The following is a 16317-nucleotide window of genomic DNA, read 5'->3' on the forward strand; positions in this document are numbered from 1 at the left end:
CACACCATCCATTAACCTCACTGAGGTTGTTGAGCATTATGCAAATCCTTGTCTAAATTACTAGAAACCCTCAGAATGGCAAATACTTAAAATCAGCGCAAATAAAACCCAGCATTTTTTAACCCAGCACCCACTCTGGAATTCCGCCAGTCTCACCACCTTTTGTATTGTGACTGTATTCCTAATGTTCCCATTACCATTCAGATGCAGGTTATGCTGATGAAAGCAGTGGTATGTGTTGGGTAATGTGACAGGAGGCAAACAAACTGACTCCTACCTGTGTCTTCCCTGCACCCTAATGAGCCCAGACACCCTTGGACTCAATCCCCCTCACAGCTTCCTCTATAGAGGGCCGAGCACGTTCTGCATGTAGATAAGGATGCTAGGTGTGATAATTCATAAGGGTTCATTCAGGATCTTCTGGAAAGTCTTGTGAATGTAGCTGCTGCGACTGCCCTTGGCCTTGATGGATTAACGGCCGAGAGACCCATCTTGGAGAAGTCTGGTTAATCCTGGTCGCTCTACAAGGTATCATTACTGTCCCATATCTGGTATTGTGCTCAGTCTGATACCACTCATTAGACTCCACAGCTGGGTTTATAGAACATGGAGCTCTCTGCATACTATTAATGTGAACTTTATATCTTGAAACAAGTAAACGCACCTACAGTTTTTTTAATGCAAGAGTTTTGAGATAAAGATTGTTTTGAGATAAAGAGTCAAGCCAGCCTGAAACATCTCCAAACACGCTGCACACATACAGCAACAAACTTTAGAATTCAAGCTTCACAAACAGTTAATAATTCTCGTCAGAGAAATTAAAGTCATGGAATCCTTCTCATAAAGTTAGCTATAAACTTCTAACAAAGACATTTAAGATGATTTATCAGTTTATCACTGTGAGTGAGAAAGCATATCTTTTTTTAAATCAGTGTACATAAGGAACAAAAAAAATAGTTGTGATCTCTGGGTCAAGAACATTTTTTTCTTTTGATTTGGATCATTTCAGTGAATAAAGACTGAACGATTAGAACAAATTAGATTGAATCACCCAAACATCCAAATATTATAACTGACAGAAAAATTCATCCTTAATCATTATATTTAGAATCAGAAAAAAAAAAATCTCCAAATCATAAGCAAATTGTACTTTTGGTTAGGATCATTTCAATGAATCAGTCCCGATTCATTCACAAGTTGGACTGAGTGGCTCAAACGTATATAAAGAAAATCAATTTTTTTACTTTCAATATATATCAGATACAAAAAAAATTTATCTCCGATTCATGTTAGAAACATACTTTAGATTTTTATCATCTCAATGAATCAGGACTGAATGAGTCATTCACAAATTGAACTGAATCATCCAGACGGTTCTGAATCAGGAACTTACTGACTCTACACACCCAGAAAGTGACAGAAAGGACATATCTGTGCAGTCTGTTTTGTAAACGAATCGTTCAGTTCTGATTCACTGAGGGAAAAAAAATGCTTCAAAAGAATTTGTTCATTAATACTGCTAAATTACTAAATACAACCAAAATAAAATCATTGTGACAAACAGCTAATGACCAACTCAGCTAATGCAAAAATGTATAAATCAACTGATCAAATGAACAGATTCACATAAAAAATACATACTTCTGAATCTTTTGATTTATGCCTCAGCTGTAAGGATGATATTTGTTTAGAAAAAGTATTTTATTAATGTTACACTAGAAATGTGGTTGTTTCTAGTGTCACTATAATACTGTTATGAATACTTCAAATACCTACCGTGATTCAAGGGCAAGAAAGGTCTTTGAGTTCTCTGTTCCAGAAGACTGACCCTTTGTCCAATGCCATGACCTGTAGCACAGTGTCCTGAAAACACATTCAAAGCACTCAAAACTGCCTCAACACACACACACAAGCCTAAAGGCTTTTATCTCCTAGTCTTGGCTAATGACACATTCTTTCAGTTGAAAGCTTGCTCACCGTCTGCAATTAGCTAAACACATTAGTACATTAGTCCATCATTATGAACGCTCCAGTGTCTGAACATTATGTTTATGACAAGTTCGGAGCAAGCCTTTGTGTGACTTCTCAAAGTAAATGACATCTTGAGTAACCTCGCCATGCCCTCCTTGCTCTGCTGCTGATATCGCTAATGCTAAATTAGCCAGACAAAATCCCTGGCAAATGGCGTTATGCTAATAGCATTAGCCCTGCCCGATGCAAGCAAGTCTGAAGTGTTGAGTGACAGCTGCAAAAGCACTGCATGACTCACTGACTGAATGCTAATAACCTGGGCGTCTGCACATAAATCTGTATATCAAAGAAAGAGGCTACGTGTCAGTTTCAATGTGAACATTAGCATAGTCATGTGACATCTTGATGCTCTTGAAGATTTTATCAAAGCTGGCGAATGCTTCGTGACAGATGGATAATGAATGATGTCTGATTGTTTATTCTTTTTGTTCTGTCAGTGGGTGGATGTTAAGTTTAAATGCGCTTTCTCTTTTATGATGGCAAAATAATCATGCTTCAAAGTTACAACTGGACGAGATTTCCCATAGAGATACTTTTATTTTGAGATAATACTGACACCAAGGCCTTTAAAAACAAACAATAAATCTTTTTGCTCTCTTCTTTTTCACTGCTCTCGTAGACCACTTCAACTTTTCCATCTATTAATAATACCTGTAATTCTTAGCGTCATACTTGCCTCTTGCTCTCGCACAAGGCTGTTTCAAAATGGAGCTGAGTGGCCCCAAAACCATACCCAAAAATCATACAATTCACACTATTCGAAAAAGTCTGCCCATAGCAGAAGAAAGAAATATTTGGCACCAAAGGATAGGGGATTGAATATTAGTGCCTCTGGAACATATGATTCAAGTAATAAGCCAACCTTTCAAGTCCACTTTCACTCCAAAAAGGAAATGTAATCCATTGTTCTGAAATCGCAGAATTGTCTCTGAACTGGTCCACATCTAGATTTTTATGGAATATTTACTTTACAAGGTGTATGATCTTGTCCGACACTGTTAGAAAGCAAAGATGGGAGTTCGGCAGAGAGAAAATATAAGAGGGGGAAAAGAGAAAAATGTATTCCATGTTTTTAAATGGTCCACTGAGGTCCAACAACTTGATCCCATTAGTTGTGAAGTAGTTTGAAGTCTTTGTATCTTCATTTCCATTTCTTTGATCAAAAAACAGAAGAAAAAAACTCCTAGTCCCAAATGTATACTGGTCCCAGATTATCGTGTGACCTGAAAAAGAGGAGTCCAAGTTATCATTTCATCTCTGCATAAGATTGATATACAGTATATTGGTGCAGCCATATTTGTATGAAAAAGGGTAAATACATTTAGTACAAATGCTATAGCTTAATCACAAAAATACTGTAATTATATTCCATTATTCCTTTAATGCATTTAATAAATGTCTAGATTAATAATATGATACAATTCGATCTGAATGATTACGAATAATTGTCGCTCTCGGTTTATCGCTCTGCCTTAATTGTTAATATTACTAATTGTTATATATAATGACAATTTTATTTATTTATTTGCTTGTTTGTTTGTTTGTTTGTGTCCCTTCAACAGTGATGGTGTTAATATGAGGTGTCATCGCTATAGACTAAACATTACAACACTTCAGTATACATCATCATAACACAACGACAACTATCACAGAAGGTTATCTAATTATCTCTTGATCATTAGAGGGCCTTCAGCACCTTAAAAATGGAAAATTCTTCTATTAGAAGTTTCCCCTAAGGCATGAAGTGTTAGTACGGGGGCTGACACATGCTCACACAGGCACACTGTATTTTCACCTACAAGTGTCATTAACCACACCACCAGTATGAGCTCAGCGGTAGCAGCCCAAAATAGAGAGCAGCACACTGTGGGACCCAAACTGCTAGCTCCTCTGGATCTGAGAGGGTTTAGCATGCAAGTCTGGTCCTGTTCCAGCTCTGAAACACAAAAGCAAGGCTCTGGGTTCAGAGGCCAGGGTAGGGCAGGTCTCTATAGTTGTGGATGAGGCCAGACTGGCAGGCTGCTAAGGGAAGCCCAGTGTAATCTACACCTTTAGGTCATTGCCAGCAGGCAGCCGGAGGACACACAGAGGAAGTGGAAGGTGTCCTGGCTGCCGTCTCCTTCACTTCCGACCTCCCTCTCTGGTTCAGACATGGACTCACTAGACCGGCAATTCAACAGAAACAAGTTCAAACTGAGCTACTGAGAATCGTTCGAACACAATATGAAGGAAATAGGTCAGGATATTCCTGAATGTATATTCAAATTTTTCATGTTGCACAAAACAGGAAAACGTGTATTTTTTTTCAGCAGTATACACAATGCTGTATTATATGCTGGCACTTGCTAATATAATACAATAATATAAACCATATTAAATATCCGGAAAAGTGTTTAGGGTCAGTACAATGTTTTGTGTTTTTAAAAGAAGTCTCTAATATGCTTAACAAGGGTGGACTGATTTAATCAAAAATATAGTGCTACATATTATTACAATTAAAAATAACCATTTGAATATATTTTAAAATATCTTTTTTTTTTTGTGATGCAAAGCGGAATTTTCAGCATCATATACTCCAGTCTTCAGTGTCACATGATCCTTCAGAAATCATTCTAAAATGTTGATTTCAGGCTCAGAAAAAAAATATTATCAATCTTGAAAAGAGTTGTTCTGCTTTTGTTTCTGGAAAATGTGATACATTATAAAAATTTAAAAGTTAAATCTACAGGATTGATACAAAATAGATATCTTTTGTAATATGTCTTAACTGTCACTTTTAGTAAAATTAGTCCATCCTTGCTGAATAAAAGTATAAACTTATTTTAAAAAATTGTACCGACTTTTTATATTTTAAACAAACAAAAAAATCATAATTTGCATTTAGTACTATATATATATATATATAATTAATAAAAAAAAAATAATGTCAAACTTAATTCAATCAAGGGATCTGGTGCAAATTTCAAAGTAATGATTAGAGAGATCAGAACTCAATTTAAACAATCCCATCATGCCCTCATCATTTCTTGCAGTTATACTGCATGTCCACATCCATGACAGGTGGCCTGGAGGTCCCAAAATATCAAGCCCAGGTTTGAGAGAAGCTCCTAACACCTCAGTGGTCTGCCTGCTGTTGACGTGAGTGCAGCTGCATGAATTATTAACGGGGCCAAAGAAAAAAAAAAAAAAAAAAAAAGAGGTCTGCCTCACATAGACCCCATTGCCCCATGAATAATGGAGGACTCGACTGAAGTGCAGGCATTTGGTGAGTCAAACTTCTCAGCCTGATGGATAGCTACAAGCCCTGCGTGTCAGCCGTACATACACAGCGGCTCGCAAACACGCGGCGGCAAACGCAAATACAATAACTCACATTAACCTGGAGAAGCGCATCTTTGCCCTGCGCTGACTTTCCTAAATGCAATGCCACATTGTTTCTTTTGTCATTTTATAAATGTGGGGGTATATTATTTTTCAGTATATTAATCTTTTTATATGAATATGTATATCAATATATTAATATTTAATTATAATTTATACATATTATATTCATATTTTATATATTTTATATTAATATGTGACCTGTGCTGGCAAAATGAGTAATTTTCAAAAATGTGTTATTTTCACATTCATTTCACATTATTGTTGTGTGATGGCAACAGGACTGTGCTGTGATTGGACAGGCTCCCTCTGACCTTGGTCGTCTTGACTTTGTTTCCCGTGCTGCAGCTCCAGCCTTTTAGATCGGGCAACACCTTACACTCTTCGCCCTCCATACACGGCTGCATCTGACACCACCACTTCTGTGCTACTATAGAAGCTGCGCAGACAGAGAGAAAAGACAAGAAGAAGAGAGAATCTCAACACTCTGCTCACTCTGTGGGAACTGCCAATGCAGGAAAAAACATGCCCAAATCGCCATGCGTTCAGGATTTTGAAGGATGCAGCAATGAAGATTGAGAGGTGGAGAAAACCTCAGAAGATCTCGCTCACGTCCACTGTCAAAAGAAATGAAACTGTGTCTTTATATCTCTTTCTCCCAAAAACAATGAGGCTAGTCAGGGAGGAGGTCCTTGATTCAAAGCTGACGGTTTTGAATCCATCAATGTGATGTGGGCTCAATGCTCACTGTATGTCTTTCAGGAAAGTTCTTCTATCATGTCAATATGACAAGAGCTGCGGTCTGGGGGATTGGCACAATGTTGAGGGTTAAGGGGATTGTCAAGCTTGAGGCCTCAACTTTTAATATGGAGCAGAGAGGAAGAAGCTATAAACTTTTTAAGATTGCAGAACATCAAAATCAAAGTTTTATGGCTTAAAGTCCACATCTATCAGCTGAATCCAATTATATGATAAGATAAACTTTTAGGCTCAGTGGGAAAACATGTATTCCTTTTTGCACAAATTATGATTACAGGTCCAGATTATAGATGAATAAAATAATTTAGCATAATAAAGATTTAATAAAGATTATTTTTGTGCAGTTTCTTGCACAATATTATATTATGACATCAAAACAGCACACCACAGTGCATGATTGGTAAACTAATAACATACATAACATAAAAACATCATTTTGAGGTTTGCATGACATAACCAAGTCCATATGTATGGCTTTTGTGATGTAGTAAACTTGCTCATTAGTCCACCTGGTAGAGTACTGGATTTGCGGTGTGGTATTCAAAGTGCCACAAAACGTCCAAGCAGCAAAGTAATTTCATTTTGCAGAAATATTTCCACAGGCATACTTTTTCAGTGATCCTGGGTGAAGCTTCAAGATATGTTTTTGGGAAAATCGACCTAAAATATTCTTGACCTTGTGCATAGAGATAACTGCAAATTTTGTGTCCAATAAAATGCTTTCTAAAATGAGTGTGTCCCCTCTTCCAAAAGAAAAAAAATGCATTTAGCAATAGCAAGTTTTGATGTAATTTGAAAGACTATCAGAGATTTTAAAAAGCAACTATAATTAACATATTTTCTAGATTTCTTGATTTTCTACAACTGCTTTTTTGAAAATTGGATTGTGATTTTGGGGTAAACCACTAAAGAAAATTCTATTAAAAATAAATTCTCATTTAATATTTTAATATATATATATATATATATATATATATATATATATATATATATATATATATATATATATATATATATATATATATATATATCAATACAAATTACATTATCAACATAATTAAGTGAAAAGACAAAAATCCCAAATTTATAATGTTGTCTCAGATCTTACAACCCATATTATGTAAACAGACACAATCTACAGCATAAAAACAGTGTAGAGAGGTCAAGTGTCTTTCAGTCTTAAATGTCGTTAGTGGCTTGTCCTCATGCAGCAGGTAGAATCATGCCCTGTGGTCTCGGTTCTCAGTAGGGGGTGGCAGCACCTGTCAGATGAATTAGAGGGCAGAAAAGAAGATCAAGATCGATTGACCTGTCCAGTGAGGGGGCCCTTGACATGTTATTAGACAAGAAGCCCACGCTGCACTCGAGTGAACAGCAGGATGATGGTGTCACATTCAAACAAACCCTGACTCAGAAGTGACAACCCAGAGAGATGAGACTGAGACTGACTTTTAAAATGGACAGCCTACTTTAAAAAGATGGTTTCATTTAGGAGCATAAATCCTTTAAATAATAAAACAGGCAAAAGCAACAAGTATTTCTCCCCCGTTCTACTGTAAAGTATAACACAATACTACTAGACATTATAGTAGCATAGTATTCCTTAATGTTTAAGGAAAACATCACAGTACCACCACACTGTAGTCATCTATTAATTTGTACTACCGGTACTCAAGAATGAAACAAACATATATATATACACACACACACACACACACACACACACACTGTAAAGTGTAAGGTTAATGCTACACATACTGTAGAAAGAAAGCATCATCAATATTACAATATACAATATATCTAATTTTCTAATTTAGTTCAGATGCTTATCATGGTATTGTGGTATTAATGTGTTAATAATTAATCATTGGTTATTAATGTGTTGTGTTTCTGTAGCTCAAGTGGTAGAGCAAGTGCAAGGTTAGGAAAAAGAACACGTTGGAAAAATTGTTAGCCTGAATGCAATGTAAGTCGCTTTGGATAAAAGTGTCTGCTAAATGCATAAATTTATTTATTTTATTTTTAATTTTACATTTATTAATGGTATTAATACAGATGGTATTAACCTATCAGTACAAAGTCGACCGGAGTTCATGGCCAGTAATCACACATTTGCTTAATTAGTGACCTAGAAATATTTGTTCTTTTACATCATAACTTACTAACATAACTTATTAATTTGTTTTCAGACAAATGAAAACAGTCTTACCGTCCACACAGGAAGGAGCCGCTCTTGTTGTCCCAGCAACTTGCCCAGGGAAGCAAGAACACTTGACAGTTTGGGAGCGCTCTTCGATTTTGTTCTTGTTACAGCAGCGATGGGCTGCAATGACCTCACAAGTTCCTGCTTTGACGTGCACTGAAAAAAAAAGAGGACACAGACTCTATTAAAATCAACCAGCTGTTTTAAACTCTCCTAAATAATAAATAAAGGGGCTTCATGATGCCATTGAAGAACCTTTTTGTCTAATTAGTTCCATAAAGAAACTTTAACATCTGAAGAACCTTTGTTTCACAAAAGGTTTTTTGAGGCAAAAGAAGGTTTTTCAGATTATGAGAAGGAAAGAAAGAGATGGTTCTTTAAAGAACCTTAGACTGAATGGTTCTTTGTGGAACCAAAAATGGTTCTTCTATGGCATAGCTTGAAAGAAGCACCTTTATTTTTAAGAGTGTAATGTATATTCTATTGCTGTCGGTGGATGCAATGGAAATGAATCTGTTGACGTGGAGGCAGTGTACAATTTAATTAATGCTAATGCAAGCAGTTTAATTTGTCTCAGGTCAGAAATCAGAAGAAAATGTTCTCTGTGATCAACGGGTTGGGTTTTATGATTCACTTTAGTAATTACAACTAAAACGGTTAATTGATAATCATGGACATTTTTGCATCTAGAAGGGCTTTTCAGGCAAATTATTTCTTCTTTTTTTGTTTTGTTTATCCTTCACCTATGACTGAACAACAGCGGGGATGAACGTTACTTAGCATATAAAAGAGTGTATTCACACATCAATTTGAAGCTCTAAATGGAGGATAAAAAAAGAGAAGAGTATAAAAACATTTTTGAAAGTTTTAGTGTACCTTTCAAATCAGCCTTAATTGCATTGGTAAAGATTTTCAATTTAAGACTTGAGTAAAAAATTGATTGGAAAAGGGGCCTCCATTTTCCCATTAACTGGCCAATCTCAAAATCTCATCAACAACATTAAAAACATTTTGCCTCCAATCAATAAAGAGCCTTTAACGTTCACACAAAAGGGTCTGTTGAGCGGCAGGCCGACTGTGGGCTTGGAAAAGAAAAACAGAGATTTACCGATGCAAACGCCGGCGGGTGAAAGGCTGAACCCCCTTTATGTGATTATCTCTCAGCCCCAATAAACTAAAGGGCCAAAGTTAATTTAAAAAAGTTTGACATGATGCAAATTGAATATTTAATGGTGAAGTTTGTTCCAACCGCTTATAGAAAATGATTGCTTTGACTCATTCAATGTGCATGAATGCCTTTATTTTTGTACCTTTGAACCGCACAGTGCTTGTAGAAATCTATAAGAAAAACTAACTGGGATGGATTACTCCACAAGCTGATAGGAGTTACTTTGGCTGACCTGGTAGAGCAAATGCTAAGTCAAATACTAAATGACATTTGCAACCATTTATTGGCATGATATTCATACTATATTCTATATTTAGCTATTCATAAATTCACCATTGAATGATTATATAAAAAATATGCAGTAATATTGATTTACTGCTGTCAGAGTTAGTAGAAGTAAAAAACATTATTGACACAAAATTAGACATAAAAATAAAGCAAACCTGAGGCTGGGTTCATAGAACTTTATTAACAATAAACTTTGATGGCTGGTACCGATATCTGAGCAGGGTGGCCGATATAAATCAAATGCATATGCATCACACTATTTTTAAAGCACATGGATAACAACTGGTGAAATGAAATGTATATTTATTTTACATTCTCATACATTCATTTAAATATGGATGAGAAGAAAGTAATTTCTTAAAAAAAAATATATATATATATATATATATATATATATATATATACCGTATTTTCCAGACTATAAGTCACACTTTTTTTCATAGTTTGGCTGGTCCAGCGACTTATAGTCAGTTGCGACTTATTTATCAAAATTAATTCCTGTAGCTCCTGTAGTCTACACTGAGCAGAGCGTTGTCTCGCGGCTGTAGATGGTAATGTTTTCTCTTGGTTCTTGGTTCTAAATAAATGCGATTTATAGTCCAGTGCGACTTACATAAGTTTTTTTCCTCGTCATGATGTATTTTTGGACTGATGCGACTTATACTCAGGTGCGACTTATAGTCCGAAAAATACGGTAATCATAAAATTAATAATCATAACTGTTCTCAAAAACCATTGTAAGTGAGTACAGCAAGGTTTAAAGATAAAAATACAACAAAGTCCAGTGTCATGGATTCAGTCCCTAAGAACACACATACTTATGTTTGTCAAGTGAACTGCAACCTGCTTTGGTTAAAAGTGTCTGCCAAATTAATAAATTTAAATTATATTATCTATGCCCTGAATAGCTTCTGTGAAACTGGAAAGCTTTTCATTTTGGCAGTTAAAATGAACAGTTTCTATGTTTGGCACTGATCAAAATCTGTTCCTTGACTCGAGGTCACGCTGAAATCTAATCAAATTCATGAAACAAAGAAAGTGTTGTGTTCCTGAAACAGAATGTTTTTGGCACAGCCACAGAGATCACCAACAACACAGGAGCGCTGATCCCAGATCAGCCCTCGACCCGCTGTGGGAAAGCTGCTCTCAGGACAGCAACCTTCATTACGGAGGGCCTGGAGAAACAGTGCAAACTACTGATTAAACCATAAACCTTTCACCAAGGTCATAAACAAGCCAACCAAATCCATAGGCAGTGTGTGTGTGTGTGTGTGTGTGTGTGTGTGTGTACGTGAGCAATCGGCTCCTGTGAAGATTAAATGGGCAGTGTTTAGCAAGGTGCCCGAGGACCAACAAAGAGATTTAAACAGCAACTCCATGACTCTGTAGTCTCAACTGATGTGAGACCTGTTCTAAGAAGGTGTTGTGTCTTTCTCTAGACATCTGTGCAAAATTTCCATGGACTTGCAATAGCTGCGATCGATGCATTTCACTTAAGGTGTGCAGTCTGGTCGTCTGGCAGAGTCAGGGAAAGTCTGCCTCAGCAGCAGGAGGGGGCTCGATCAGGGCACTAACAGTAATGGAAGCTGGCATGGCTCTTAGGCACTGCTTTCAACACCACAATCACATCCATTGATAAGCACCATCATCCCAATGAAGACTGTGAGGAATGGACGAACTAGATCTATGACAAATGCAGCAAAACTAGTTTGTGTTACGCTACTTGACAAAAGACAAAATAAGCGAGAAGCTATTTAAATGATGTTTTTTTTTGTGTGTGTGTGTGTGAAAAACATATTTTTACATACATATATCTATCTTTGTGTGTGTGTGTGTGTGTGTGTGTGTGCTCTGGTGTGTTCTCTGTCAATACATTTTAAAACATGATTTATTCATGTGATGCAAAGCTGAATTTTCAGCATCATTACTCCCGTATTCAGTGCCACGTGACCCTTCAGAAATCATTCTAATATGCGGATTTGCTGCTCTGAAAACATTTATCATAAATTTTGGAATCAAATAGTATTTTTGCGGAAACTGTGACATTTTTTCAGGATTCTTTGATGAATAGAAAATCCAGCAAAAGAACAGCATTTATTTGAAATAAAAATTGTGCATTTACTGTCCCTTTTGATCAATTTAAAGAGTTCTTGACAAATAAAAGTATGAATTTCTTCTTTTTTTTTCTTATTGACACCAATATTTAAGTAGTGGTTAAAGTGTCTGGATACTTTTGCTTACAAATATCAAATGCCTGTCCAAATACAATAAAGCTAAAAAACCAAACACATAGTTTTTCCAACAGCCCAAAAAGTTTTTCAAGCAATGACAAACATATGGTTATTTCTCAGGATTTGCTAATTTTGCTGGCACTTGTCAGATGTGGTTAGGATCTAAGAGTCTCCATGTAGTTTCTTATTAATGCGAGTTGAAGGGTAAAATCATCTAACATTGGGATGTGTGACATTCTCCACAAGGGTAAAGGCCATTTTAAAAATAAAACAGAACAGATTGCTGCCTCAGATGCAAGTATGAGCATTAAGCAGGCATTTTTCCCCCTTATGCCTTACTTCTGTACTTTTTCAGTCTGTCATTGACGGGCCTTTTGGAGCTGAGCAGCTCTTTTTCCACAAACAGTCAGCGAACATATTGATGAATAACTAAAATGGAGAGAAAACATATAAAATGTTCCTGCTAAGCTCCTACTGAATTAGCATAACACAGCCACCCTCTGCTTTGGTGCATGAGAGAGAGAGATGACAGACTTTGTGTTCACAAAATTGCTATTCAAAGGTTGTTTTTCCACCCAGAAACACTGTGATGGAGACGCTGGAAGGATAAAATAAGAGTGAGGTGCTAAACTGTAAAAAGCAAAGGCTGACTAAATATCACATATACCTCAGATGAACGTAGTAAACAAATGATTAAACCGTCATTAGCCGAGGACGCATCCAAACAGCTATTATGTTGCCATGCTAAACAAAAGCATAAAGGGATGTCCTTAAAGTACAATCTGCTTTCGTTTCATGAGACAGGCAACAATTACCCACGAGCAATAACAAAGCCTCTTCATGTCTGTTAACTCCTCTCAAATGTTTCAGTCGCAAAGCTCTGTTTGCAACCTCAAAGCTAAAATCAGTGAAAGTGTCTTTTTACCCAATAGCAGAAATAAACCATTGAAGACAAGATTCGATCCTGTATCAGATTATACAGTGGCACAAAAAACTAAACCATGTTAAAATGTAAATGTCATTGCATTATGTATATTATTATAACTGTGTTTATTTAAAAAAAATAAATAAAAAGAAGACAGAAGAAGCTCAAAATACTTTCAAAGTAATGATATTTTGAAGTAAGTCTGATGCCAAAAAATTCTGACTTGATGCAGGTTTAAACCTGTCCTGCAACATACCTAATGCAACATGCTTAAAAAAGATTCATTAAAGCATTCATGAAGTCAGTAGGTTCATTCTGGAATCAAACACTCATTCATCGCCAGAGTCTTGGTAGTCTCTCCAACTCAAGGCACTTGACAGACAATATCACCCTCAGCGGTTCAATGGAGCAGGGATGGTGTGTGTGTGTGTGTGTGTGTGTGTGGGTGTGTGAGTGTGTGGGTGTGTGAGTGTGTTGCATGATGTACAGCGTCTGATACATCCAAGATGGACTGACTCTTCAAAGCCATAAAGAACCATCTGTTCCTCCATGAATGTTCTATGCTCAATAAAGAAGGGAGGTTAATATTAATTTAGTCATCCAAGAGTTAAATAACATCATGAAGAATTCATCAGTGGTGCACTAAGCAGAGCACACGGGCACATCCACAGAACACCTTCACAAAAAAAAAAATATTGAAAAAGAATACAATAGTCACACTTTTCACACATGCACAGCACTTAGTGGTAAAAACCTAGTGCTGCACCACAGTAATGAAAATCAAAGTAATAGTACACACACACACAAAAAAAATTAGTATGTATTATTATTATCATTTGGGAAAAAAAAAAAACAATAATCATCATCAATAGAGTAAATGGTCATAAATGTATTTTTAAAGTGAACCGGAAGTTGTGGCCAACTTTACTTAGGTATTGTGATGTATTTCCAACTTAAAATTGAATATTAGCACTAGCAAACTAACGGTTGGAGGGGCATGGTTAATTTTACTCTGCCCAAGCTTTCAAACTGATGTCATTGGAGAAGGAATGCAAAAAATAAAAAATAAAAAAATCAACAGCATTGTAAACACACACTCACACACACACAGGAATTATTCCATCCAACCTACACCTGTAGACTTTTTAGTGCAAAGATATTAAAGCCAAGATCCATCAAAGCATACAACTTAAACAACCAACAAAAATAAGTGAAGCTACATTTGTAGATGGTCAAACTACATCGAGTAGCACCTTACTTACACACTCTCCCAGTTGCGCCGCAAGAAATGAGCGCACTCTTTCCTCGACTCTGTCCTAACACATTTACATTACATTTACATTTATTCATTTAGCAGACGCTTTTATCCAAAGCGACTTACAGATGAAGACAGTGAAAGCAATCAAAAACAACAAAAAGAGCAATGATATATAAGTGCTATAACAAGTCTCAGTTAGGTTAACACAGTACACGTAGCATGGGATTTTAACTAATATAATAAATAAAAAGAAAACAGATAGAATAAAAAATAAAAGAATAGAGCAAGCTAGTTAGAGGTCTTTACACATACATTCAATAAATGAAAAGAAAATAGAATACAAAAAGATTAGAAAGGTATTTAGATTTTTTAAAGAATAGAATTAGAATAGTGAGTGTTAAAGTTAGAGGGTCAAATAAAGATGGAATAGATGTGTTTTAAGCCGATTCTTGAAGATGGCTAAGGACTCAGCTGATCGGATTGAGTTGGGGAGTTCATTCCACCAGAAGGGAACATTTAATTTAAAATTCCGTAAAAGTGACTTTGTGCTTCTTTGGGATGGCACAATCAAGCGACGTTCACTTGCAGAACGCAAGCTTCTAGAGGGCAGATAAGTCTGAAGTAACGAATTTAGGTAAATGGGTGCAGAGCTAGTGGTAGTTTTGTAGGCAAACATTAATGCCTTGAATTTTATGCGAGCAGTTATTGGAAGCCAGTGCAAATTGATAAACAGAGGTGTGATGTGTATTCTTTTTTGCTCATTAAAAATTAATCTTGCTGCCGCGTTCTGAATTAATTGTAAAGGTTTGATAGAACTGGCTGGAAGACCTGCCAAGAGAGCATTGCAATAGTCCAGCCTGGACAGAACAAGAGCTTAAACAAGGAGTTGTGCAGCATGTTCCGAAAGAAAGGGCTTGATCCTCTTGATGTTGAATAAAGCAAATCTGCAGGATCGGACAGTTTTAGCAATGTGGTCTGAGAAAGTCAGCTGATCATCAATCATAACTCCAAGGCTTCTAGCTGTTTTTGAAGGAGTTATGGTTGATGTGCCTAACTTATTCATCAGTGTGACTGCAGCAAAAAGAAAAAGAAATGGTTCTCTCTGTTTTTTTTTTTCTTTGACCAGAGAGAGAAAGTAAAGCAGAGTGGCAACCCAATTACCATACCATCGCCATGGCAATTTACAGCAAGTCACTTATGAAATTGTTATGAGGCGATAGGAGAGCTAGCCATCTGTGGGCTGCAGAAATGGAAGATCAAACACTCTCTCTCTACGGCGCTCTGGTTACCTGATCAGAGGTGTTTGGGTTCAGGGAGGAGCGAGAGAGTCTCTAAAAACTCTAAATGAATAGATGTCACATCAAATGTTCTTTACCGGGTCAGATCTTTGACACAAATATGCTGTGTTTTTTCTTGACACAAGACACACTCTGATAACCAGCGAGGCGTGGAAAGCCCGGGCCGGGGCGATGACAGCAAATTTTCGCCTGTAAGGTATGGTCGTTCGGGTTCAGTTGAAAAACAACAACAACAAACAAATATGGCTAAAGTACCGCTGTGGTTAGCGGAGGCTAATATCAAGTCAGCACTCCAGGAGCGAGTCTGGGCAGAGATAAATAAAAATCCTCATGCTGGTTAAACAGAAATTGAATAGAAACACACAAGCACCTGTAAACGAGAACCATCTGCTTTTGATGGTAGGAACTGAACTGTACTGTATGTTAACTGTCTAGTCTGGGGGTCTTTGCCTATGTTGCCACAAATTTGAATTATTTTTTCCCCTCACAGGTGAGATTTAATATATTATTTAATATATAATAATTCAATAATAAAAATATTATAATTTCATATATTGCTCCTTATTTAATATATAACATGTTATTTAATTCATAAATGGAAGTGTATAATACATTTGCCAAATATATCTATATAAAAATGAAATTTATAACTTGTATATAAATATAAATTAGGTAAACGTCATGATTTTTTACTTAAAAAAATATATTTTTTTAAATCATAGAAAATTTTCCATGTGAGAGAGAAAAATAACTAATCATAATAATAATAAATTAT

The 16317-nt window shown here is 36.2% G+C and overlaps 1 protein-coding gene across 1 annotated transcript in view; it reads right to left on the reverse strand.

Moving 5' to 3' along the window:
- Positions 1-1656: 1656 nt before the first annotated feature.
- The window catches only part of LOC113050286 (protein FAM19A2-like), an 81921-nt gene continuing 67260 nt past the window's right edge, over positions 1657-16317 (reverse strand). The window contains exons 3-5 of the mRNA XM_026213099.1: positions 8381-8530; positions 5727-5851; positions 1657-3254 (exon numbers count right to left, since the gene is read on the reverse strand). Coding sequence (XP_026068884.1) covers positions 3243-3254; positions 5727-5851; positions 8381-8530 — 287 coding nt within the window. The 3' untranslated portion in view covers positions 1657-3242. The remainder of the gene's footprint in view (positions 3255-5726; positions 5852-8380; positions 8531-16317) is intronic.

This window comes from Carassius auratus, chromosome 31 (assembly GCF_003368295.1).
Source record: "Carassius auratus strain Wakin chromosome 31, ASM336829v1, whole genome shotgun sequence".
Lineage (NCBI taxonomy): Eukaryota > Metazoa > Chordata > Actinopteri > Cypriniformes > Cyprinidae > Carassius > Carassius auratus.